General features: G+C 38.9%; 1 protein-coding gene across 1 annotated transcript; it reads left to right on the top strand.

The window, feature by feature from the left end:
- Nucleotides 1-863: 863 nt before the first annotated feature.
- On the top strand, nt 864-18094 carry LOC101093951 (guanylate-binding protein 4). Its single transcript, XM_003990323.6, has 11 exons — nt 864-999; nt 5197-5392; nt 7421-7548; nt 9501-9610; nt 9798-9991; nt 11814-12059; nt 13325-13605; nt 15052-15264; nt 16221-16323; nt 16663-16856; nt 17727-18094. The coding sequence occupies exons 2-11, from the start codon at nt 5203-5205 to the stop codon at nt 17943-17945; spliced, it is 1878 nt and encodes a 625-aa protein (XP_003990372.1). The 5' UTR covers nt 864-999; nt 5197-5202; the 3' UTR covers nt 17946-18094.
- The last annotated feature ends 5172 nt before the right edge of the window (nt 18095-23266 follow it).

Genomic DNA, 23266 nt, shown 5'->3' with positions numbered 1-23266 from the left:
GAAGGCAACACATTGTAATAACAGAGTAATCTGTTACACAGTCCAGTTCTGTAGCTCCATACTATGGAATGCCTTAAATTAACGTATTTTGTTATTTTTCCAGAATTCTTGCTCATACTAAAGTTCAAATATGATAGGGAGTACCCTAATAGAAGAAACACTGAAAACGGGGGGGGGGGGGGGGGGGGGGGGGGAATGCAGCATTCGTTAGATTTAACTTTTTTTTGTTCTTATTTCTTTGTTCGTTTTAAATAAATACCTGCTTCTGAAATTTTCCTGATATTTGAGTGACCCCCCCCTCCCAAATATATAAGCTCCAGTTTCCCAAAATCTGCATTTACCTAGGGGAAAAAAATTGGAAAAATATGACTTAAAATAATAGTGATTATTTCTGAACTATAAAATAATTATTTCTAAACTACATGTACATATCCCCCAATTTTATACATACGCATACATATTTTATTATTATTTTTAAAGTACTTACATTAATACCAAAAAGACTTTTTTTTTTTAAAGCAGTGGGATAAGAAATAACCAAGTAAAAACTTAAAACAGACAAACAAAAACTTGTTCCCTGACAAAGTACCGCTGCGAAAACCGGCTGTTGAAATAGTCACAACCTACTGTTACTTGGGTCACATTCGCTCCTACTGCTCTGTATTTACTGGGGGACCAGGGAAGCCCAAGCCAACTGTACAGGAGGGACCGGTGTGGAAGCTTCTACTTCTAGGATTTCCTGCTTCGCCTCATCCACACGCTCCAGAGTCCTGACTTAGCTAAAAGTGAAAATCCACCGCAGTTGAAACACGACTAAGCATGTCGTTTCGATTTCAGGTCTCCTTCATCCCGAACCTGCAAAGAATGGCTGTAATATCCGGTTTGCTTTTCACTTCTAAAGAGAACGGTCCATATCCGTAGAAGGCAGACGCTGCAGGAGCGCGAAAGGATAGGCGAGGGCAGCTGAGAACTTGTCCCTGACCGCAGCGCCCGCCCTAGGTAAGTTCGCTCCTAAACCTGGTCTTCCATGCACAAATCCATTAACTAACCAGCAACAAATTCCCAAGCGCAGACCCCACGCGGGCAGGCGGCAAAGACAGCGTAGGAACGGCGAGGGTGCTCCGCGGTGTGTGGCCCTTGGGATGGTTTGCTCTGCCTGAAAAGCGACAGCGCCTGCACCGTGTCCCCGGGATGCGTTGCCCCTCTTCTGGCACCCACCCGGGTTTGCACCAAAAGCCCTGCACGGAAGGACTGCATCCGACTGCATCTTTAGAAAGGGGGATTGAAGTCCTTTCTTAGACTGAGGGACCAAACCCCGACCCAGTCACAGAGGTGCGGCGTAGACTCGCCCCCTCCCTTCCCAACGCCCTTTTTCAGACAGGTCCTGCCTGCGCCCCTGCTGGGCATTGGGAAAACAGAGAGAAAAGATGATCCTTACCTTAGGGACCGTGTAAATCTAAATTTTGGACTGTTGGTTGTTCTTTCATTAATTACACTCAATATTCTGAAGTTGCTACAAAGCTATATTACATGAAATAATTCAACATTCTTCCTAATCGATTATTAATCAACTGTTAAAAAATAACCGTTATGACCGAACTATATGGTTTGCTCATCACGCACTGTTTCTTTTTTTTTTTTCAATATATGAAATTTATTGTCAAATTGGTTTCCATACAACACCCAGTGCTCATCCCAAAAGAATCACGCACTGTTTCAAAAATACAGGTTTGAAGCATTTTTAACCATCACTCTAGATAACTCTTACAGGCAGTAACTTTGGAAAATAATGATCATTTATCAGTATAGAATACAGCTATCTCATTCTACTTTTTATTTTGGAGAGAAAGGCTTCTTGCCTTGCTTCCTCCTAACACGGCATTACAAAGGCTCATGTTTTACTTCTAATTTCTCCTTGAACAACCATAGAAGTCTCATGAAAATCAGGTTGAATTTTTTAACCAAAAAATATTATAGTTACCCTCTTACTCCTTGGTAATTTCCAGTTTACAGAATCCTATTGACACAGAACTTGTCTCACTATTCTGTGGCTTCACAGGCTCATTATTGAAACAGTACATTAATTGTGGAAAATGCAATGTATTGAGAGGTTTTGTCATTGATCCAGACAGTAATGAATTAACCAGGAATTACCGTTTTACCCATAACACTGATAAGAAAGTTGTAATTTACCGAAGCGAGTTCCTTTTTCAAGGTCATCCAGGCAATAGATGACTAGAACTCTAGGTGTTAATTCATAGCAGTCTCCCTCCAGAATCTGTACTGTGACATCCCAGGTGTCTCTGGGTTGCCCCTGCCTAACACTCTCCACAGTGCCCTCCTTGTCTGTGGTTCCCTTGGGGTCTGATTCTGCCAGCTCATACTTCTCATGGGACAGTTTGTTTGTGGTAATCCTTCCTTCCTTCATACCAGCTTTAACTTGTGGGAAGGAGTTGTCACCATTTCTACCCAAACCAATTCTTTGCCTTCTTTTGGAATTTCACCCTTCCTGCCTCCTTCAATACTTACTATTTAAGCAATACTTACATAGCATTTATTACGTATCAAATATAATTTTAAGTGGTTCATATGTATGCAGTCTGGGATACTTTTTATTCTAGTGGCCCTACAATTTAGTTATTATAAGAATTCCCATTTCACAGATGAAAAAAAGGAGACAGAGAGACATCTTTCCAGTAATTACGCAGCTTGGAAAGTATGGATCCAGTGTTTGAGCCCAGGCAGTTGAGCCCCAAACAAACAGTATGATGCTGTCTCTCTTTAACTTATCAGCCATCCATTTCTTTCCAGGATCTTCAAACAATCTCTCTTTCTCTGTCTGTCTGTCTGTCTCAATCTTTATCTCCTTGCTCTTGCTCTAATTTTAGCTCTACTCTACATCTCCCCCTCTGCCATCAACACCTTTGACAAATCCCTTTTATGGGCCTGAAAATTCATGGATATCTGCCATGTAATTAATCATTTTTGTTTCTCATAAGAAACAAATGGACAATATTTTCTATTCCCCCCAAATGTGGAGAGTAAATATAATATTGAAAAGTTATGTAAGGATGCATTCTTTATCCAGAAATTATTCTTAGTTGCAGACTGCTATTTCAATTAATATCTCGAATTAGCTAAGAAAGTTGTAATTGCGTGTTACCACCTGTCCCAAACTATACTGGATCATATTATCCAGACTCACCTATAATGATACAGGAGTGGTGAGCTCACTTCTGTCTCCTGAAGGAGGTGCCCAATTGTGCCCAATGAGCATTTACTTACTTGAGGGCATGCCCTTGTAGGGGCACCTTTTTGCATGAGACCGCCTACCATTTTGGGTCCCGTACTGCCTAAATGACTATTCAAGTAACCCCACCTTAGGCAGAGGACTGGAACCAGTGTGGGGACTTGTGAATGTTGCTTAGCGTTATCTTAGAATAAAGACACAGTAAATGTTCTTTGGATGGTCTCTATCTTTTGGTATGATGAAATGTTCCATTCATTTAAATGACAACAATCAAAGCAGAGTCTAGCTCAGATGTGGAGCTCTGTCAGATCCGGGAAGATCCTCAAACATCCTCACAACTGGCTCTCTTTGCTGTAAACTTATAAACGAGAAATGTTTTTCAGTACATGAATGAATCCTGGCCCCATATATTTCCTTTTTTAATCTTTCTTTCTTTCTTTCTTTCTTTCTTTCTTTCTTTCTTTCTTTCTTTCTTTCTTTCTTTCTTTCTTTCCTTTCTTTTTCTTTCTTTCTTTCTTTCTTTCTTTCTTTCTTTCTTTCTTTCTTTCTTTCTTTCTCTCTCTCTCTCTCTCTTTCTTTCTTTCTTTCTTTCTTTCTTTCTTTCTTTCTTTCTTTCGAGAATGAGCAGGAGAGGGGCAGAGAGAGAGATTGAGAATCCCAAGCAGGCTTCTCGCTGTCAGCTCAGAGCCCAACATAGGTCTCGATCTCACAAGTCCTAAGAGTCTGACACTTATAACCAATAGAGCCACCCAGGAACCCCTGGACCCATATATTTCTTTAAGCACTGTGTATAAAGGTTTTGGATATTGAGTCTGACTCTTATAACCAACAGAGCCACCCAGGAACCCCTGGACCCATATATTTCTTTAAGCACTGTGTATAAAGGTTTTGGATATTGAGACAAGCTGCATTATTTCTTTTCCCTTCTACGCTCACTCCCCCAACCAATCCACCTCCTGTCCTCTTCCTTTCACTAAATCTATCCTTATCACGGGCACTGTTCACCTTCATTTTCTCTTTCTCAGAATATTTTGTGTATAATTCAACCCCCAATAACCCTATCTATTGCCGTGTATTTCATCTCCTGCTTACTTTTCTCCAGACCACTTACCATCATCTAACACATGTAGATCTTTTCTCATTTGTTTTGTTAATTACCTGACTGCCCCTATTAGACTGGAGCTCCATGAGGCAAGAATCTTATCCATTTTGTTCATTTCTGGATACTGAGCACCTAGAACAGTGCAGCATACAGTAGATACTGAATAAATATTTGCAGAATTGATGAGCCACTATATTGTCCTGGAATTCTTAGAAACTCTATGACCACTCTTCTCATTTCCTTCGTGTCTCATTCTTCCTTACCCCCAAAATGTTGGTTTTCTCAGGACTCTATCATCAGTCCTTTGCTTTCTTCATTCTGTTCATTTTATGCATCTCTTGGATATGATTATTTTAGGATTCACTTTAAGAACAATTAAGATAATAGATACAGGTTTTCTGTACCAATCCTTAAGGCACTAACTAGGGTACACAATTTTCCCTTAGGAATGATGTCTATATTCCATAAGCAGAAAGCTGATATGTGTGTAATTTGTACAACCATTAGAGGTGACTTCACGGGGCGCCTAGGTGGCTCAGTCGGTTTAGCATCCCACTTCGGCTCAGGTCATGATCTCGTGGTCCGTGAGTTCGAGCCCCACGTTGGGTGCTGTGCTGACAGCTTGGAGCCTGTTTCAGAATCTGTGTGTCTCTGTCTCTCTGATGCTCCCTCGTTCATGTTCTGTCTCTCTCTGTCTCAAAAATAAATAAACGTTAAACAAAAAAAAATTTTTTAGAGGTGATCTTGTGTTTTTAGAGGTGATCTAGATCACCTCTAAATAGAGGTGATTTAGAGGTGATCTTCAGGATCTTGTGTTATATTGAACAGTTCTTCTGGATTACAGGTTACCATGGCATCTGGACTCACCATGGAAGCCCCCATTTGCCTGATAAAAAACAAGGAAGAGGAGCTGGTGGTGAATCCAGAAGCACTAGAGATTCTTGACGAGATATCTCAGCCTGTGGTGGTGGTGGGCATTGCAGGGCTGTCTCGGACAGGAAAATCCTACCTGATGAACCGCCTGGCAGGACAGAACCATGGTGAGTGTTGTCCTGGGACCAGGGCCATTTGCTTGGAACCATCAATATAACAGGCTGTTCAGGCCTCCTCTAGTGTCATCTCAAGGAAGAGCCTAACCCCTCCCACTGAAGAAAAATTCTGATTCTCATCATCAAATTTACAACCTAACCCTATCTATCCACAGAATCTTACTCTTGTATCTAGTAAAAAAGAAGAGTCTCTAACCCTGCTTGTTCTCTGGAACCCATCCACTCTCATCAGCTCAGCTCCTGTCGTGATTCCCTTTCTTTCTTTTGTGTCACTTTTGCCCAAATTACAGGGCCATTCCCAGCAGCATAAAATTTTAGTTTATTTTGTCTTATGTTTAAAAGAGATAGAAAAAGGGGCGCCTGGGTGGCTCAGTCGGTTGAGCGGCCGACTTCGGCTCAGGTCATGATCTCGCGGTCCGTGAGTTCGAGCCCCGCGTCAGGCTCTGTGCTGACAGCTCAGAGCCTGGAGCCTGTTTCAGATTCTGTGTCTCCCTCTCTCTGACCCTCCCCTGTTCATGCTCTGTCTCTCCCTGTCTCAAAAATAAAAATAAAAAAACGTTAAATTGTTTAAAAAAAATTTTTTTAAATAAAAGAGATAGAAAAAAAGAGGAAGGAAGGAATGAAGGAGGGAGGGAGGAAGAACCTGTTATTCCCAAATCTCAAGGGAGCTAAGATTAAATTTTTTCTTCCATTTCATAACAAAAGTTTGATAAATTGTGCTCCCTCTCTTTCTGTATTCAGTGTTTTCTAATGTGAAAACTGTAATATGCCCAGAAAAGTTTGTAAAACATACATGTACTATAAAGTTATTAAATGTAAGATGGTCACCTGATCAGGTAAAGAAATTTAATATTACCAACACTCAAAGCCCAAATCACACCCTCTCACACTCTTATCTGTGCTCACCAGTATTTTTAATTTTGATGGCACTTCTTTGCTTTTTAAAGATGGTTTCAGGGGCACCTGGGTGGCTTGGTCAGTTGACTGTCCAACTACTGATTTTGGCTCAGGTCATGATACCATGGTCATGAGATAGAGCACTGCGTCAGGCTGTGTGCTGAACCCTCTCTCTCTCTCTGCCCCTCTATCCTGTTCGTGTGTGCGCACGCTCTCTCTCTAAAAAAAAAAAAAAAAGAAAGAAAGAAATGTTTTTATAGTCTATGCATTTCAAAAAATTTTAATTTGGTCTGCTTTTAAAGTTTATATAAATGAAATTGTACCATGTGTATTCTTTTGTGTGTTGTTTTTCTTGTATGTATTTGTAATTTATTTCTGTTAACTGCTGCATAGTGTACAATCGTATGAAGATATCAGAATTTGTTTCTCCATTTATTATTAATGAATGTTGAGATTGGTCCCAGATTTTCTTGTTTATGAACTCAACTATCATAAATGGTTTTGTGCTTAAATTCCAGTACACACTTACTCAACCTTCCCCCGTTGATTATACCCAGAATTGGACCCACAGGGTGACAGGGTATCTGTGTTTTCAGCCATTCTGGACAGTCTCAAACAGCTTTTTAACTTTTATGTACAATTTACATGACTGTTAGCAGTCACTGAGATTTTCCCACATCCTTATCACCATTTGGTAATGTTAGACATTTTGGCTTTTGCTAACCTTGTGACTATATAGTCACATAGTCTATGTCTCACTATGAATCAGTTTGAGAACCTTTTCATATATTTATTTGCTGCTTGTATTTCTTATTTTTTTCAGTGCAATAAAGTTTTTTTTTCCTTTTAAGGGTCAGCTAAAACTACACAGGTTAGTAGAGTTTACATTAATCTGTCCTATGACCTATTTGAGCCTATACAGGTACAAGATGAATAGGGGGCCCAGAGTGTTTCCTCAGAAAATCCTTAATGTCTGTAAACAGTAGATTGTCACTGAAATGGAAGAAACTCCTTTCCTTGCTGGACCCTGAAATGGAAGACATTTATAAGTTTCACCACTGTAGCTCCTGGGGAACCTGGACTATCTACTGTCCCTGTATGTTGTTAACTCCTCCCTTGCAGGTTTCCGCATGAACGCCACAGTGAGATCTGAAACCAAGGGCATCTGGATGTGGTGTGTGCCCCACTCCTCCAAGAAGAACCACATCCTTGTCCTTCTGGACACTGAGGGCCTGGGGGATGTGAAAAAGGTAAGGAAGAAAGTTGAGTAAACTTCCTTGCTCTTGCCTGTTAATTCACTACCTCAATTCCACTTCTGTGACTATTCCTACAAATAGCAAGTGCAAATTATAGATAATGAGGTTAAATTCTCTTATCTTGAACTTTTTTCCTTGAGAGCACAAACTCATCTCAAGTAAGATGAGTTAAGATATTCATCTTACTTTTAACACCAGGGTTAATGACACAATTTAATAAACACTTTTGAGTAGCTACATCCAGGCCTCTCTGCTAAGTACTACAGACACAGCAGGGAAGAAAGTAAAGACCCAGAGGTTAGCGGGGAGACCTCAAGTACTTAGTACAATCAGTACAAGGTGCCATGGATGCAACCTCATAGTGGGTAGGGATTAGATTTCAACTTTCCTGGTGAAGTAACACGAAAACTGACTGAAGTGTAACCCATCAGGTCAATGGGACTACCAGTTAAATTGTATGGATTGGTAAGTTTGAATATAGTAGCCTCAAAAATAGGTTTGAACAAAGTAATATATTTAAATAAACTCCAGAAAAGCTTTGGCTGTTCCAAGAACATCCATAATGATTTTAGTCTAAGTTTCTTCACTGACTTCTAAAAAGCATGATCTTGACCAATAGAAAATATTGTAAACAGGATACTTGTAGGCGTGTTGTCTTCACAGTATTAGGCACAATCAGTAGTTTCTCCTTACTTCATATAAGTCTGAGTCTACATTGTAGCAGCAGAAGATGGGTTGATTCTGATACTGCCCCTCAAAAAATAAAGGAGAGACTTAGAAATTCTGAATTAAAATTTTTTGTTTTAAAACTTTAAGTTTTAAAGTCCTCAGTATAAAATAAAGTGTAAAATAAAAACAGAAGAGAAACTAAAACAAAACCTATCAGGCCTCATGAATTCATCTCACCATATGTTTGGATTTTAACAAGTTTATCCCTTCTTTGAATGTACCAGCAACTTCTCAAACTAAGAAAAAAGAACATAAGTACCAACTTGTTACTTACCATTCAAGGGCCCTGCAACTTAATTCCTAGTGAGTTAGATCTACTCTAATTACCACCCCCCACCCAAAAAATGAAGAGGGACTCTTGATGGTGAAATATATTATATTTTGGCCAAAACTTGTTTCTTTTTATCTAATTACACTTGTTTAAGGGACCCAAACATACCATATTATTAATAACTGGTGGCAATAGAGAACAACTCACTAAATTTAGATTTAGGTAGTGTCTAATTCTGTTTTCCTGGCCTTCAATGCCCCTCCCATCTTGTCTTGAATCTCCTTCCCAGTCTTGTCATCATCTACTCTCACACATTTATACATTGCTTCAGCCAAATGGAGTCATTCAATAATACATTTATATGATTGTGCTTTTTAATTCCGACTTGGCTTGTGTTGGTCCTCCCATGATCTTTTCATTTCCACAAATCCACACTGCATCATTTCTTTAAAACCCACCTATTTTTTCTTACCCACTGCCATCATTTCACAGTCAGATGTAATCTCTTGCTCAGAATTCGCAGGGCACTTTTCTTTTTTACGTTTTTGGTTTTTACCCCTTTTCCTTCTACATTTTAGGCTTCTGGTTCTACTCCTGGCAGAGATCATTAACTTGGTTAATGTTTCTTGGTTGTATGTTTACTCATTGGTTGACCAGCCCAGAAAGTCAACTTCTTGAGGGCAACGACTATCATATGGGTGGTTGTGTCCACACAACCAAATGTATTGCCTGACATTTAGAAGACAACCGATGAATAGTTGTTGAATTTAACTGAATGACATTGTGTTTTTAATGTTGTCCATGACGCATAAAGTTTGCTGTAGGAATAATTTCCTGCTTATTGGCATATATCTACTGTGTTCTATTCACTGTGTTAATGAATGGAAATGTTAACAAGTAAATGAAGGGGAGACTCTTTAGTCTTTTGCTCTAATGTGCTTTCCAGGTCAACCCTAAGAATGACTCATGGATCTTTGCCCTGACTGTGCTTCTGAGCAGCACCTTGATCTATAACAGCATAGGCACCATCAACCACCAGGCCCTGGAGCAGCTGCAGTATCCTTCCAGGGACCAAACCACCACGTTTTATTGAGTTTACAGGAATGGCAACTGAGACTGTCATCTTAATTGTCTGGTTGAGGAGAAGGGACATGGGAAATAAGTTAATGTTTATAAAATTTGTTTTTATAAGACCCGGAAATTGTGGTATAAATCATTTCTCCTTCCTTAGCTGAATTCTCAGCTACGTGGCTGAACTAACGCAGCTCATCAGGGCAAAATCCTCAACACCTGATGAAGTAGAGGACTCCACCGAGTTTGTGAGTTTCTTTCCAGACTTCGTTTGGACTGTCCGGGATTTCACTCTGGAGTTGAAGATAGATGAATCCTCAATCACTGAAGATGAGTACCTGGAGGATGCCTTGAAGCTAATTCCAGGTCTCAGAGCATGGCATGGGTGATGGAGGTTCCAGAGGGAGTGGGAGCAACTAAGCCCTGTCCTTCAGGACTTGAAATCAAATTTTGTTTGCCCTTGGTTCGAGATATAGTCTATTAGTGAGGGGTGATTGGTGAATGATGTGTTTTTCATAGGTTATTGGTGCAATCAATGGTGATTGGTGAATGATTGTTTTTCATAGGTTATTAGCTGCAAAACTCCAGCTGCTGGAGTAAGCTCGCTGAGGAAATTTAAAGACCACTGTGGAACCAAATGATTTTAGACCAAATGGGTGTTGTGAAACATTTTTCTAGGTTACAGTGCTGCAGCTTCCTAAGGCCCACATACTCGTGTTCCTTTTATGTGCTCCTCTTGTTTCATACTGACAAAAATAGCTCATCAGATTAGAAGTTGGTGAATATTGAATCACAAGAAATAAACGGACATAAATTGTTATGGAAAAATATACAAAACATAAAATTTACCATCTCAACCATTTTTGAGCTTATACTTCTGTGGCAATAAATGCATTCACATTGTTGTGCAAGCATCACCACCCACCAACTCCGAAAACTTTTTATCTTCCCCATCCAAAGTTGTACCTGCTAAACACTAACTCCCTAATACCCCCTACCCACAGCCCTTGGCAGCCACCATTCTACTCTCTGTCTCCATCTAGGTACCTCATAGAAATGGAATCATAACACTACTTATCTTTTTGTGACTGGCTTATTTCAGTAACCATAATGTCCTCAAGATTCATTCATGCTGTAGCAGGTGTTAGAATTTCTTCCTCTCTGAGACTAAATAGTATTCTACTATGTATATACCATATTTAAATGACCGTATTTTAAAAATATATTTCATGTTTCTATGAAATATTCTATGAATACTTTACTAGTGCCTGGACAGTTACAAATTTCAGAGAAAGGATATTTACACATTAAGAGTCCAGAAAAAAAAAAAAAAGATGTCCTTCTAGTAAGACTTTCAGATCCACATCTATCTGTCATATGATTTCACTTTCTTCTTTCTTACGGTCTTGTACATTATGTTACCATTTTAATATCATTAATTCACTGCATGTTAATTTTACTTGCATTTTATTTTTACTTTATTTTAGCAGAGTGAATAATTGATGGCACCTGGAAATAATACAAGTTTTTATTTAATCATTCATGTATTCATTTTTCCAAAAAAAATTTTATTGAACATCTTATATATCCCCCAAAATCATTCTATGAAGTACTTCCAAGTCAGATCTAGCCTGATATAGATAGTGTTAAGACCTCCAAATTACCTGCAGGTTAACCTTACCACGTGGACACTTCCGCTAAAAGAGCTCCAAACATATTTTTTTAGTGCGATTTTTTTTTTACTCTGAATTTTAGAAATTTTTTTCTTCCCTTGGTATTATTTCTCCATCTCCTGTTATTTTCACAAACAATGTCTTACTCTTCTTTCTGGCATTACTTTATTTTAGGAATTTTCACTACTTTTGTTCATTCATCAGTCATTTGATAAACATTTTATAAATACTTAAACCACTAAACTCCATACCAATGCTAAGGAAACCAATTATAAGTTTGTTCAGTTGAGCCTGATGCCTTTCTTTCTTCTCCCATAGTATTTTCTTGACTCTGCTCCATGCAGAAATGGATTTTCCATACCTGTGGTGATGGCCCAGGTTGGTTAGAAATGACTGGATGAAAGGAGATTTACAGACACAGGAGCTGCAATGATGGGAAAATTCCTGGAAATGAAGTCCTCACTCCTCTACCTGAAGGCTGCCTTTCAGTGATCACCTTTTTTCCACCTTTGCAGGCACAAATCCCAAAATCCAAAATTCCAACATTCCCAGAGAGTGTATCAGACAGTTCTTTCCAAAACGGAAGTGCTTCATCTTTGACCGGCCTACAAATGACAAAAATCTCTTAGCCCATATTGAGAACGTGCCAGAAGACCAGCTGGACAGTAGTTTCCGGGAGCAATCAAACAAATTCTGCACCTATATTTTCACTCATACAAAGACCAAGACCCTACGAGAGGGAATCATTGTCACTGGGAACCGTGAGTCACCTTTGTCCCACAGCATGTCTCTGTATCAGTGTGCGTGGGGGAGCTTTGAGTATACTCTGACTTTGGCAGTAATTTTGTTGATATCTGTGTGTAATGATGGGGAAGCAGATATTCATGCCATGAAAAGGTATCCATACATGTTTCTTAATCAGTCTCCCTATGTGAGGGTTTGCTGAGACTTAATATATCTCAAGACCCTAATTCACTAATTATAAAAAGGCAAGACAGAGTTAAAGAGAGGACATCTGCACATTGAGAAATCCTATAGGATATCTTCTGGTCTTTAAGGATATAGTAGATATTTTGTAAACTTACATGAGTCAGATCATGAATAGGAAGCTATAAGTTCCGGCAAGCCCATTGACAAAGAAAATTATGTATAGTCTTATATGCAGGGCAGGCTTCATGGGCACGTGACTTATACAGTCCGGTAATACCTTGTGCAGAGATGAGCCAATACTCTCTGTGTGTTTTGTTTTAAGTTTCCTTATTTATTTTGGGAGAGAGAATTCTAAGCTGTCAGCGCAGAGTCTGATCTGGGGCTTCAACTCAAACCATGAGATCATGATCTGAGTGGAAATCAAGAGTCGATTGCTTCACCAGCTGAGCCACCCAGGCACCCATCTATCCATGTTTTGAATTCTTGATCATTTTCAACTAGGAGCCCACGTTTTCATTTTGTCCTGGGCCACACAAATTATGTAGCTGGTCTTGTTTGTGTATACTACTTCACCTGTATAATCTATTCCTTTTTATTCTCATTGAATGGGAAACTATTTTTCCAGTGACCCATGAGCATATTAATTGCAATTAATCAATTATTAAAAAAATTGTTTTAATGTTTATTTTTGAGAGAGAGAGAGAGAGAGCGCGAGCGGGGAAGGGGCAGAGAGAGATGGAGATACAGAATCCGAAGCAGGTTCCAGGCTCCAAGCTGTCAGCACAGAACCCTGCCCAGAGCTTGAACCCATGAGCTACAAGATCATGTCCTCAGCCAAAATTGGATGCTCAAATGACTGAGCCACACAGGCGCTCCTGTAATTGATCATTTAAATTATAATATGAAGAAATGGAGAACAATAAAAGAAAGAATAGGAAAACAATGTTGTTAGAAAGAAATAGATTCCCAAAGAAGAAAATAAAGTTTGTTTCTAAATAAGGTGGGGTTTTTGTGATCTCAGGATGATGCTCCATAAAAACTGGAAGCCAGTGACTAAGACCTCACTATTTATCCTCAAATTTCCTGCCTTATTCAGGGCTGGGGACTCTGTTGAAAGCCTATGTGGATGCCATCAAGACGGGAGAAGTTCCTTGCTTGGAGAACGTGGTGACAGCTCTTGCCCAGCGTGAGAACTCAGTGGCCGTGCAGAAGGCAGCCGACCACTACAGCGAGCAGATGGCCCAACGAGTGAGCTTCCCCACAGACACGCTCCAGGAGCTGCTGGATGTGCATACAGACTGCGAGAGGGAAGCCATTGCAGTCTTCATGGAGCATTCCTTTAAGGATGACAAGCGGTCTTTCCAGAAAAAGCTTGTGGTAGTGTGTCTTAGCATTTATCCTTCCTAATTCCTACCCTTCTGGATGAATGGTTACAGTACATTTTTTTGACTCCGCAGCTCTTCTACCTCTCATGGTGGATGGAACCTGGGTTCTTGTGAGTGACAGGGCACTACAGGGTTACTAGTCACCTTTTTACTAAAAGATGGGCATTCTATTAATTTTCTATTGCTACATTTGAAAATTACCATTAATTTAGCACATTGTAATAATAAATATATATTTGTATATATATTATGCATATATAATATATATAATACATATATAATATACATGCATAAGCTTACCATTCTGTAGGTCAGAACATAGGCATAGGATGGCGCCATCCTCTGCTCAGAGTGTCACAGACTAAAAACAAGATGTTGGCCAAAATGAGTTCTCAGCTGCAGGCTCTGGAGTGACTCCAAGTTCATTCAGGCTGCTGACTGAATCCCCTTCCTTTTGGTTGTAGGGTTCATGTTCCCTTTTTTGTTGGCTTTCAGACAGGGGGTGCCTCCAGCTCCTAGAAGCATTTTTTGTATATCTCCATGTTCTCCTTTCATCTTTAGGACAACAATGACACATAAAATTCTTTTCATATTTTAGTTTTTTTTACTTCCTCTTCTACCAAGAGCTTGGGAGAACTCTCTGCTTTAAAAGAATATATGGTCTTATCTAAGCCTTCTCCAATCCTACCCTCTGGTAATCTCCATTTCTTAAAGTTAACTTGTACCATGTAATATCTAACCACTGGAATAAAATTCAGCAAATTCATAGGCTCCAGGACCATGCAAGGGGTATACATCAGAAGAAGGAAATCTTGGAGGAGAGTTTAATTCCTGGGGACAATTAATTACCATTGGCATCTTTCTGGAAGTTTGTCTTTCAGTCTATGACCACCCTACAGTGAAAAAAATCTCTTTGTTCGTATTGAGAAAATGCCAGAAAGTCAGCTGTATTGTAATTTTCAAGAGCAGGGGAAATGTTTATTTTTTCCTCTTTACACACTCAAATTCTTGTTAAAAGAATTCATAGAGAGTTCCAAAGTCTGCTCAGAATACACTTTAGTCATTACCAGATGATTGTTTGGGGGGCAGGGGGATGTACATTTTCATCCATAACAACCCAAACTCTCTGAGGAAACTGTACTTCTAGCCACAATTCAACTTCCTATTGCTCATTGTTGATGATTGGGTCACTGTTAATCATACTACAGCAGAAGGAACCATGGAGTTCATGTCTTCCAACCCCAGGGAAGTAAAGGGACTTTCCACAGGTCACACAGAGAATTGGTCAGAACTAGGGCTAAAAGTCTCTTGACTCCTGGTCTGTTCCATATTTCATTGTACTCTTAGGTAATCAGGATGCTTTTTCTAAAAGGATGACAGTTGAACTTTCCCTCCTAACAGCTTCTTCCCATTGGATTTCTCTACATTTCCCTGGCAGGACACCATAGAGAAAAAGAAGGATGATTTCTTGATGCAAAATGAAGATGTATCTTTCAAATATTGTCAGGCTGCAATGGAGCAGCTTTCAGAGCCTCTGAAGGAAAGCATTTCAAAAGGAACTTTCTCTGTTTCTGGAGGATATGATCTGTACTTAAAAGCAAAGAGAAATGTTGAACTTGGTTATAAAGAGGTGCACAGGAAAGGAGTTAAGGTAAGGAATAAAGGGAAAGAGGTTGAACAGTAGAGTGGAGTCAGGTGGCCTTTGTTGCACCTTCTGAATATCTAAGACCCTAGTACCAATTATGGGGAAAAACAAGAGCAAGGCAATAATTCCCTATGGAGCATATGATAATATTTGTGCTAAGTCCCTGGGGAATACAAATATTAGAGACACAACTTTGCTCCCACGATGCTGATTTTACCAGAGATACAAATAGTGAACAGGATAGGGTATGATAAAGGTTATACTGGTATGCTAATAGACTAATGATAATGGTAATGATGATAATAATGGTTAACACATTGAACACTGACTCTCTCTACCACACATGGTCTTTAGGTGCTTTTGTTGGGTTATTAATTTAATCATCAGAGTAATATTGTGAATTAGGTACACTACTATCTACATTATACACTTGAGAAATGTGATGCACAGAGAAGTTAATAAATTGCCTAAGCCCATGCCACAGTAAGTGGTAGAGCTGGTAGGGCAAATCAGTATCTTGGTGGCCATTCAAAGCTCAGATGGCAGCTTAGGAAACATTACAGAAGGTTGCTCCTAGAAGTTTAAGATGAAGTATTCATAGATGTTAGCTTTATTAAGAAAAGCTAGAAGAGCTTCCAGGAAGAAGAATGTCCAAATACATATAAACAAAGTTTTAATATGTTGGTAGAATCAGGAGTCTGGTTGGCTGTAACCCATGGTGGGGCTTGGGGGTGGGCATCAGTTAGAAAAGGGTCTCAAGAACTAAGAAGACTATGATGGAGTTTTTCCATTCTCATCAATAGATTAGAATTTATGCTGTGGACATAGAAGGAAGGGAATCACTCAGGGATACACAATTTACTGGGCCACATTTGAGGTTTTGTTGAACAATTATTTCTGCAACCAGAGACAAGATCTTTGTTGTCTGACATGTATTTGCTCCTTGTTGGTTGGTTCCTCAGGCAAATGAGATCCTCCAGAACTTCCTACAGTCACAGGCAGCAGTAGAGGAATCCATCATGCATTTAGACAAAGCCCTCACTGCTGGGGACATGGCCAAAGCAGGTACAGGGGAGGGCTCAACTCATAGCGGGATGGGTAGATTCCTGCAGTGCCCACTGACAGATCTGACCAAAGACCTTCTTGCAACAAGGAGTTTCCTCTTCTACCACAGAAAACATGCTCTGTTCAATCAATTCTGAAAATAACAAGACAAGTGGTAGTTGTACATCAGCCAGCCAGGCAGAGTCTCTAACTTCAAAATGAGAAACCTGTCAATGGTGTGGCCATCTGGTGAAATTACACATTTCCCAGTCACCTTTGCAAAGTCAGTTTAGCCTCTAAGCTCAGGAGGGTCAGACCTGACCTGTTATTTTATTCCCTTTAAAAACTTGCATGGGGCAGTGGAGCAGGCCAAAAGGGAGGCCTCTGAGAAGGAACAGGAGCAGCTAAAACAGAAAGAAAATGAACGAAAGCAAAAAATGGAGGCTCAAGAGAGGAGCCTCAAGGAAAACCTAAGCCAGCTGGAAGAGAAGATAAAGAAGGAAAAAGAAAACACTCAGGAAATGCTGGAAAGGATGTTGACACATTATCTGAAGGTAAGTCTGGCCTGGATTTGGGCAGATCCTCACTCCTCAGGAAGAGAAGGACAAAATTTTAAGCAAAGTCATGATCCAAGAGTGAAACACAAATGGCATGTGATTTGCTAACTGCCTCAGTCCATGTGGATCCTGCTGTAACCCTTAAAGCCATAATACATCTGCCCCTTCCATAGTGCTAGACTTTCGAGTATACAAATAACACCCCTTGAGGAATGGTTTGCTATTTGGAGTGGTTATGGAATGGTCTTGTGAACCCCAATTGAGTAGGGTCTTTGTCTTCTAGTCCTATAGTCCTTAGGATTCTTGATACCACCATCAGAGAGATCAGAAATAGATTTTTTTTTGTCTTGAAAGTATCCAATTAGGTCTGATATGAAATGAAAAGGCTCCAAAACTTGCTGCATTTTTTTCCAGATCTGTCTGAATATCCTGGGATTATTATAAAACATAGAGGAAAATCTTTCCTTGGTCCAACCTGCAGCTTGATAAGCAATATTCTGTACAGAGTCAGTAGTTACCATGTTTTATTAGATGATTGTGGCCATGCAATTAGAATTAATTAGAATTAATTAGAATTAAAACTGTATTCCTACCCAAAGAGCATTGTTTGGGCTAGAATGCGTTATGGGGAAAGTTCTCATGCCTGATCTAGGCCCAACACCTACCCACCCCCAGAGAGATGATGCTGAGGACATCTTAGGATGTTATAAACCATGGATACTCTCATTATCCAGGTCAAAATGTATGGACACATTGGATATCCTCCAAACAGCAGTCTAAAGTGTCAGAAAAATAGATACCTACGTTTGCTGCTGGCTGAATCCTGATAATGGTGATTTTCACAAGTGAACTCTTTTCATTTTATAGGTCCAAGAAGAATTGCTTAATGAAAGATTTGGAAAGAAATCCGAGGAGTTGAATAAGGAGATAAATCGACTACAAGAAGAAATTGAAAGAAACAAAAAAACTGATCCGTTATTGATTTCAAAGGCGATTGATGTAGCTGGGAATGTATTAATTGTGGCACTACCTGAAATTTTTAGGCTAGTCCGTCAAGGGAGGAAAATTCTCAATGAAAACAATTAAATAAGCTTAGATGTCTTGTTAAGGATACTATAAAATGAGGCTTCTTTTGTTTTAGTAGTGTAATACTGTGTTTATTTTTGAAATACATGTGTCATGCCACTTTAATACAACAAAAGTTTAAAAATAAAAAGTGATTGCAAAAAACATCAGCTCATGGCATATACAAGATAAACTTAATTTTGACTGAATGAAATAATTTAGTGAAATGGGAACCAAGTTGAAAAATACAATGGAAGAAAAGGCTAAATTTTCAATGCCATTGTAACAAAATAATTCTGAATAAGATTATAAAGACATTTGTAAAATTTACATAGAGACATACTTTAAGTGTTACTGAAGAACACAAAAATTTATAAAATGAACCAAAGTAGATAAGACATACATGGCGTATGTGTGTCTGTACATATATACATATATGTATACATATGTGTATATGTATGTATGTACATGTACACATATATGTACATGATTCCAACAAATATGTCAAAAATGTTTTGAAAGTAGACAAATTTGTTTTACAGTATACATTGAAAAACTGTAAGCAAAAATATCCAATGCAATTCTATAAAAAGAAAAATAATGAGAGACAGTTATCTTTAACTGTATGTTAAAACATCCCAACAAGTAGCACAATGAATATTGAATGAATAGCACAATGGTGCTGGCACCTGAATATTTAAACATCAGTAAAATAGTGTTGAAAGTTTGGACATCAGTAAAAATTCAGATAGAAATTTATTATACAGTAAGTTTGGCACTTCACATTAGTGAAGGGATAAGGAATATTCTGTAAGTGTAATTTGGACTCTACATACCCATCTGGAAAAAAAATTTCAAGTCTTCCTTTCACTTCATACCAAAGCAAATTTCAGATGTATCAAAGATTTTTAAATGAAAATTAAATTGTAAAAGATTAAAAAGTAGTTTTGTGGTAGAAAAGTCCTTTTTCAGTGTGAATATGATGATTAAAAAGAAAAGATTAGGGGCGCCTGGGCGGCGCAGTCGGTTAAGCGTCCGACTTCAGCCAGGTCACGATCTCGCGGTCCGGGAGTTCGAGCCCCGCGTCAGGCTCTGGGCTGATGGCTCGGACCTGGAGCCTGTTTCCGATTCTGTGTCTCCCTCTCTCTCTGCCCCTCCCCCGTTCATGCTCTGTCTCTCTCTGTCCCAAAAATAAATAAAAACATTGGAAAAAAAATTTTAAAAAAAAAAGAAAAGATTAATACATTCAACTACATAAAAATAACGAAATTATTCATAGAAAAGAAAAAGCAAGGCAAGAAGACAAATACCAATATGAATATAAATTAACAACTTCTATCACAACGAGTATATTTCATGAAGCTATAGGAGCCCTTATAAATCAGTGAGAAAAGATAAACAACCCCATTAAAAATGTGCAGAACGGTAAGTAGAAAATATAGTTGGTCAATTCTGCTGATAATAAGAGCTATGTAAAGTAAAACTGTCAGCTACCCGTTTCACCTCTATGATTTGCAAGGAAGAACACATTTGACAGAAGACTAGGTTGTAAAAATATGGAGAAGCAGGAAGAGTCTGCTCAGTAGAGCAAGGAACTAGAAAGACACAGAGATGCTCCCAAATCTTGTTTTCATTAGGACTTTTCAATAAAGCCTGAAAAATCCAGCCTCTCATTTCTTTTTAGATAAAAATTCACTTAGGAAGTCTTCTGGAGTAGCCTCTGAGTTCCAATTCAAATTGATAACATGGGTAAAAGAAAAGGAAATTTTTCTTTGAGGTCAATTCAACTTTTATGGAATTCCTTTCCATGTCTCTGTAGATTCTGTAAATTCTGCTCTGGCTAGAATGAATTCCTTCTGATTCTCCAAGCTTCATGTGTTTTATCTGGACTCTGGGCTTTTGCACAATACATATACTTATTTAAATAACCCTGCTTGATATTCTTTATATGTTAGCCTCTGTTCCTCTTTCTGGTCTCCTATTTCCTGACTTCCTGAGACTAGATGAGGTGACCCTTCTCTATGCTGCCATTGTGCCTTGTCACTCCTACCATAGCACTTTTTATATAATTGTAAAATGAAACTGACCTATTTACCACTGTCTCTCCTACTGTCTCTTGATCTCAGGTACTCAGTCTTCTTCATCATCTTATCTTTAGTTCCCAACAGGCCCACCATATAATCACCCAGCGTTCAAAAAATGTTGATTGAATAATTATATGAGCTGCCATCCAAAAGGACTCCAATTTACCATGTTCTAACTACATTATCTGATCTCTGGGGTCTAAACATAAAAGATGTAGCAGTTTCAAGGCACAGCTGACATGAGCTACTGGCCCTGCCATATGATATGTCGTATTCATACAAGGGTATCAGATCCTTTCCCTTCTCCTAATCCATCGCATAGTTTAAACTCTACAGACTTCATTATTTAGCCAAACGTTATGCCACAGAAAAGAGTGCTTCCTGTGTTAAATCACCAGCTGTTAAGATGATCATTACAGACCAGGGCAATTCACATGCTCACTAATCACTCCAAGGGCAGAAATTGGAGTTAGCATATAAACACATACATCACACTGCTTATTCTGGAGTATTTAAAAGTAAATTATCACATTAATAAGGTAATTTACCCCAGTTCCAATCTACTGCTCTCATAGTTTGTCTCCTCTATTTGTTCACCAGGAAAAAGCATTCTTTTTACCCAGCAACTATATCAAAAGCTGCTGGTATCTGTTCAAACCAGAGACTGGTACAACCGTTCATCCCTAGCAACCTTTGCGATCAGAACTATCATACTATAAGTAGCTCAAATGTGTCCAGTTGAACCCTAATATATGACAAAGTTTTATGTATAGTCATTGCTTATTAAATAATTGTCTAACAAATAAATGTCTAATCTAAAGGCACTAAACTAGTACATGGAAGGTACTCAGAAAATGTTTCTTGCAAAAAATTGGCATTCTTTTGAAAATAGAAAACACCTTGTAATTATGTGTGTATGTATATTATAAAAATACATCACATTCATTGAAAAGAAATTCATAATTCGTAGACAACTCTTTAAAAAGCTAATTCCTTCAATGAGCTACTAAATTTCAGAATATATATGCTTTTAGAGTTTTATCTGTGGATCATTGATTTATAAGTGTTTTTCCAAATAGAATCACACTATATACTATATGTGCCAGGAATTAAATTACTCAGCCAATATTTCGAAAATTTTCCACAGAAAGTAATTTCCTTTTCCCAGAAAGGGCTTGGGAGGGTAGGCAGGAAATTCAGTCCCTTTATAAGCAAAATTCACAGGAAGATTCAACTGTTCCTATAACTGTTTGATTGCTCCTTATAAACAGTAGACTTGGGCACCTGGGTGGCTCAGTTGGTTAAGTGTCTGACTCTTGGTTGCACCTCAGGTCATGATCTCATGGTTCGTGAGTTGGAGTCCCACGCCAGGCTCTCTGCTGTATAAGCAGAGCTTGCTTCAGATCCTCTGTCTCCCTCTCTCTCTCTGTCCAAGCCCCCCCCCCATAAATAACTAAACATTAAAAAAAAAATAGACTTAATTTATCAGAAGAAAAAGCAAGTGATTTCTTAGCATTAGTCCTATTTCCAAGTAGCCGTGCCCTTATTTTCCTTTTCAAACTCACTTATAAAGAGAAACAAAGTTTCAAATTTTGTCCTAAAATGGACACCAGAACTTAAAAAAGATGGAGATAAACTATAGACTTAGTCATTACAATTCCTTAATCACAAACTGAGAAAGATAGGAGAGGCAACAGGAGAGACAAGCCCAATCAATGAACCCTGGCCCTACTTTTCCCAGACTAGAGTTGAACATAGCCCCAGTTCTACTGATACAGTGGTCATTTTAGGTTCTAAGCTTATATTGCTGGTGGTTTGGGTAAGAACCTGAATTCTGGATCAAGCATAAAACTGTCCAGTGACAAAGATTCTCTCTTTGACCAAACTTTAGACAGACTCCTCTGAATTCTCTTCTCAAGTAGGCCTTGACTTTGGGGCTTCATGTTTGTCTCTGCATTGTCCAATTTTAGCAAGAATCCTGCTAAGTCAGGTTAGCCAGAATTGCCCACTCCTGATATCTGATTACCCTCAATATCTGATTGGGTTCTTTATCCCCCAGGTGATGTTTGATCACGTTGACCTGCCTTTACCAAGAACCCTGTAGTGTCAGTTTAAACAAAATTCTCCCTTAGTCTTCTTAGTAATTTTCTATCCACTGACCACCCCCTATGCTACTTCCTGGCTGTAAATTCCCACTTTTCCTTACATTTGGAGTTGAACCCTATCTCTCTTCCTACTGAAAAATCCCATTGTAGTGGTCCCTCTACCTAGTCTTCCTTGAAAAACGTCTTTAGGACCATTTTAACAAGTATCATGAACTATTTTTCAGTGCTGTGATTCTGCAAGAGCCCAAATTCTATTAGTTGCCTGTGACAGAAAAGAGGCAAAAGTTCTGAGCACGTTTGTTTGTTTTGACACAAAGCATTTATAATTAAAGGACCCAAGGGACACCTTGGTGTCTCACTCGGTTAAGTGCTCAACTCTTCATTTCAGCTCAGGTCATGATTTTACACTTCGTGGGATCCAGCCCCACATCAGGCTCTGTGCTGATAGTGCGGAGCTTGCTTGGGATTCTCTCTCTCCCTCTCTCTCTGCCCATCCCTCACTCATACTCTCTCTCTCTCTCTCTCTCTCTCTCTCTCTCTCTCTGTCTCTCTCAAAATAAATAAATAAACATTTTTTAAAAGTTATTTCTAAAAAAAAAAAAAAAAAGGACCCAAGTGTTTTTTTATTATGATAAAGACTTATACCAGAAATTTTATTTTTGCATTTTAATTAAACTATAAAATAGGAACAAAACAGTGTTCAGCTTCAAGATGTACAACCAGTAGGAGCGCCTGGGTGGCTCAGTTAGTTAAACATCCGACTTCAGCTCTGGTGATGATCTCATGGTTCACGGATTTGAGCCCCACATTGGGCTCTGTGCTGACAGCTCAAAGCAGGAGCCTGCTTTGGATTCTGTGTCTCCCTCTCTCTCTGCCCCTCCCCTGCTCATGCTCTGTTTTTCTCTCAAAAAATAAATAAGCATTAAAAAAAAAAAAAGATGTACAACCAGTGAAACGCCACAGAATTAAAACATTCCTGTAATTAATACCCAAGTCAAAAAAAGGAAAAGAGCACTAACAAAGCCCTAGGAGTTTTACCTGTGCCCCTTTCCCATCATACCCTCCTCTCCTGTTCAATGATGCCCATTTTTCTGACCTTTTTTTCTAATTTTTAATTTTGGTGAACTACACACAACATAACATTCACCATTTT

The sequence above is a fragment of the Felis catus genome, chromosome C1 (assembly GCF_018350175.1).
Source record: "Felis catus isolate Fca126 chromosome C1, F.catus_Fca126_mat1.0, whole genome shotgun sequence".
Lineage (NCBI taxonomy): Eukaryota > Metazoa > Chordata > Mammalia > Carnivora > Felidae > Felis > Felis catus.
Note: the sequence above shows the minus strand (reverse complement) of the source record. Positions and strands in the feature narration are given on the sequence as shown.

Bases quoted from the DNA above. Each gene is read 5' to 3' on its own strand.
- LOC101093951 (XM_003990323.6), top strand. From the start codon at position 5,203: ATGGCATCTGGACTCACCATGGAAGCCCCCATTTGCCTGATAAAAAAC. The intron at 5,393-7,420 runs GTGAGTGTTGTC...CCTCCCTTGCAG, and splicing joins CCTGGCAGGACAGAACCATG to GTTTCCGCATGAACGCCACA. The intron at 12,060-13,324 runs GTGAGTCACCTT...TGCCTTATTCAG, and splicing joins AATCATTGTCACTGGGAACC to GGCTGGGGACTCTGTTGAAA.